The sequence below is a fragment of the Triticum aestivum genome, chromosome 5B (assembly GCF_018294505.1).
Source record: "Triticum aestivum cultivar Chinese Spring chromosome 5B, IWGSC CS RefSeq v2.1, whole genome shotgun sequence".
Classification (NCBI taxonomy): Eukaryota; Viridiplantae; Streptophyta; class Magnoliopsida; order Poales; family Poaceae; genus Triticum; species Triticum aestivum.
The window spans coordinates 523523946-523527298 of NC_057807.1; the positions used below are offsets into that span (position 1 = coordinate 523523946).

At 50.2% G+C, this 3353-nt stretch overlaps 1 protein-coding gene across 1 annotated transcript; it reads left to right on the forward strand.

Moving 5' to 3' along the window:
* Positions 1-1188: 1188 nt before the first annotated feature.
* Positions 1189-2714, forward strand: LOC123116728 (putrescine hydroxycinnamoyltransferase-like). Its single transcript, XM_044537648.1, has one exon. The coding sequence runs from the start codon at positions 1331-1333 to the stop codon at positions 2654-2656; it is 1326 nt and encodes a 441-aa protein (XP_044393583.1). The 5' UTR covers positions 1189-1330; the 3' UTR covers positions 2657-2714.
* The last annotated feature ends 639 nt before the right edge of the window (positions 2715-3353 follow it).

Below are 3353 nucleotides of genomic sequence, written 5' to 3' on the forward strand. Positions count from 1 at the left end.
TTTTATTCTTTTTATTTATTAGGCGTCTAACATTGCAAAAGTTGACTCGTGTCTTGGCCAGTGAAGTATTGAAGAAGATTGACTATGAGAATATTATTGAAATTTTTATTTCAAAGAACACTAAAGATGATGTTATTTAAGTGAAGACTTTATGACTAAGAATAGGTTTAGTACATTTTCCATTGCTATGTTAGATATTGTGATTTTCGTATTATTATAGATATTATATTTATGTAGATTTTTTTTAGTGAGGTAGCGCCCATTTTCGAATTTGGCACACGGCCTTGAAATTTGCCGGCCCGGCCCTATGCATGCCTCAGCAAAACATGAGGTGACAAAAGAAAGCACATTTCTCATTTTATGCGGAGGGAGAGAGTGTGTGTAACATTGACCACATTTATAAGTGTTGTGATTGTGTGACATTTAGGCCACAGTCGACCAGGGTGAGAAGGAGGATAAACAAGAACACAGATGTAATGCGCGTGGACCTATTGGGTGTTTAGTCATGGTTATTATATTAGGAACATGTGAATTTTTTTTTCCGTTGCAACGCACGGACCTTTTTACTAGTCCTTCCGTCTCAAAGTAAGTTCTCAACTTTGTACTAAAACTTTAGTACAAAGTTGTACTAAGTTTTTCCGAAAAAAAAAGTCATACTAAGTTTGAGACACTTATTTTGAGACGGAGGGAATAGTAAATATTAAAAAATTACTGTTGAACACAAACGTACGTATTCATGCGCGTCATACATACATATATACTCCCGATGAATTGGCCGGTTATGCCGAAGACGTCAATGTGTGTGCAGCTGTACACTAGCTGCACGTACCCGGCCGTATAATTTTGTTTACAATAACAAGTGCGATGAGATACACGGCCGGGAAGCTAAAGAGCGTGTCAACGTTTTACTCCGGGACCGCGACACTGTGTGATTTACTAATTGTTATTATTACCGCGACAAGATCCAAAATAGTATACAGTAAGCTACTGCCGCACAAAAGGACCCATCGTCTGACCAAATCCATGACATGCATCATTCATCCTCTCGATCCAACAGACTAGGAATTCATGTCGACTGAGCCAACAGATACCCGAGCACCCACCCCCGTCCCCGTTCACGGGCTGCCTGCCTATTTATACACCGCTAGCTCCCGCGTCTTCACCAGGGAAAGTGTGCGCCCGCTCGCTTCATCGATCCATCGTCTTCTTCCTCTGCTCGCTCGCCAGCAACACTCCCTTACACTCCATCGTAAGTGCACGTACTCACGGTAGATCGCATCAACAGCAAGAAAATACATCAACCGTACTTGGGGAACATCGTACGGTGACCATGGAGGTGAAGGTGGTCAGCTCGAAGATCGTGAAGCCGAGGTACGCCGAGGGCGCGGCGCGGCCGGACACCACGGAGCACGTGCCGTCCTCGGTGTTCGACAAGATCACGTACCACATCCAGATGGCCATCATCTACGCATTCCAAGCGCCGGCGCCCTCCACCGAGGACATAGAGCGCGGTCTCGCCCAGGTGCTGGCCGTGTACCGCCTCTTCGCTGGCCAGGTCCGAGCTGGCCCGGACGGCGCGCCCGGGGTGCTGCTCAACGACCACGGCGCGCGGCTCGTCGAGGCGCGTGTGGACGGGGCCACACTGGTCGAGTTCGCGCCGCCCAAGCCGTCGCCCGTCGTGCTGCAGCTGCACCCGGACCTGGAGGGCGACGTGCAGGAGGTGGTGCAGGTGCAGCTCACGCGGTTCGCGTGCGGCTCGCTGGCCGTCGGGTTCTCGGCCAACCATGCCGTCGCTGACGGCCACGCCACCAGCGACTTCCTCGTCGCGTGGGGCCGCGCCGCGCGAGGGCTAGACATCTCCGGCCCATCGCCGACGCCACCGCCGCACAACCATCCCGATCTCTTCCCGCCGCGCGACCCGCCAGTCGTCAACTTCGAGCACCGCGGCGTCGAGTACTACCGGCCGTCGCCCAGCAACCCCAAGCAGGGCGAGGGCGGACACCACGGCGCCGACAACGTGGTCATCCACAAGGCGCACTTCACCAAGGACTTCATCGCCGGGCTGCGCGCCAAGGCTTCGGAGGGGCGCGGCCGGCCGTTCAGCCGGTTTGAGACGACGCTCGCGCACCTGTGGCGCAGCATGACGCGCGCGCGCGACCTGAGCCCCGAAGAGACCTCCACCATCCGCATCTCCGTGGACGGACGGCGGCGCCTTTCCGCCCCGCCGGGCTACTTCGGCAACCTGGTACTTTGGGCGTTCCCCCGGTCCACGGTGGGGGACCTGCTCAGCCGGCCGCTGAAGCACGCGGCGCAGACGATCCACGACGCGGTGGCCCGTCTCGATGGCGCCTACTTCCAGTCGCTGGTGGACTTCGCGAGCTCGGGCGCCGTGGAGCGGGAGGGGCTGGAGAAGACGGCGGTGCTAAAGGACGTGCTATGCCCAGACCTGGAGGTGGACAGCTGGCTGACGTTCCCGTTCTACGATCTGGACTTCGGCGCCGGCAGCCCGAGCTATTTCATGCCGTCCTACTTCCCCACGGAGGGGATGCTGTTCCTCGTTCCGTCCTACCTCGGCGACGGCAGCGTCGACGCTTTCGTCCCCGTCTTCCAGCATAACCTCGAGGCCTTCAAGCAGTGCTGCTACTCCATGGATTAAAGATGAACTAATTAAGCTATATGATCATTGGAAATACACTTTGGAACCTGCATGTATATACACCCTATATGGGATTTTTTTTTATTATTTTAATAAAAAGTCAAAATAGGTAAGAACTATTTTGACAAAACACTTGACTTACTTTTGCACTAGTAAAAAAATCTGGATGAAAAAAAAAACAAAAGTTGACTTCACAGCAAAAAAGACAAAATTTATTTGCTATTATAGGTCACTATTCACACTATTTTAGCCAAAAATTTGTCTTTTTTGAAAAGAAGTTAAAGGGATATTTTTTTGTGGATTTATTTTCTCACGAGTACAATAGAAGGTCAAGTTTATTTCAAAAATATTTTCAGGAATTTTCGACTTTTGGTTGAATTACTAATTTTTTTTTTGCATATAGGATGTATATACACCCATATGATCATCGAGTAATTAAAACCGGCCATCGTATCGCTGCATTTGCGTGCATGCAAGTAGTACAGTATTCTTCATCTCCCCTGCGTGTATCCATTGTATCCCTACATATGTATATGGTGTACATGCATGTAATATCTAATGATGTACATTTTGCTTCATTTTTGGACTGGGTTGTTTGTTTATTTTGATATTTTTGCGACGATTGTTTGCTTTTTTCAACACAGTACAATTGAAGTCGTCCGCATACACGAGCATACATTCATCCCTATGACCTCAG

Coding starts and splice junctions, on each gene's coding strand:
- LOC123116728 (XM_044537648.1), top strand. CDS start 1,331: ATGGAGGTGAAGGTGGTCAGCTCGAAGATCGTGAAGCCGAGGTACGCC.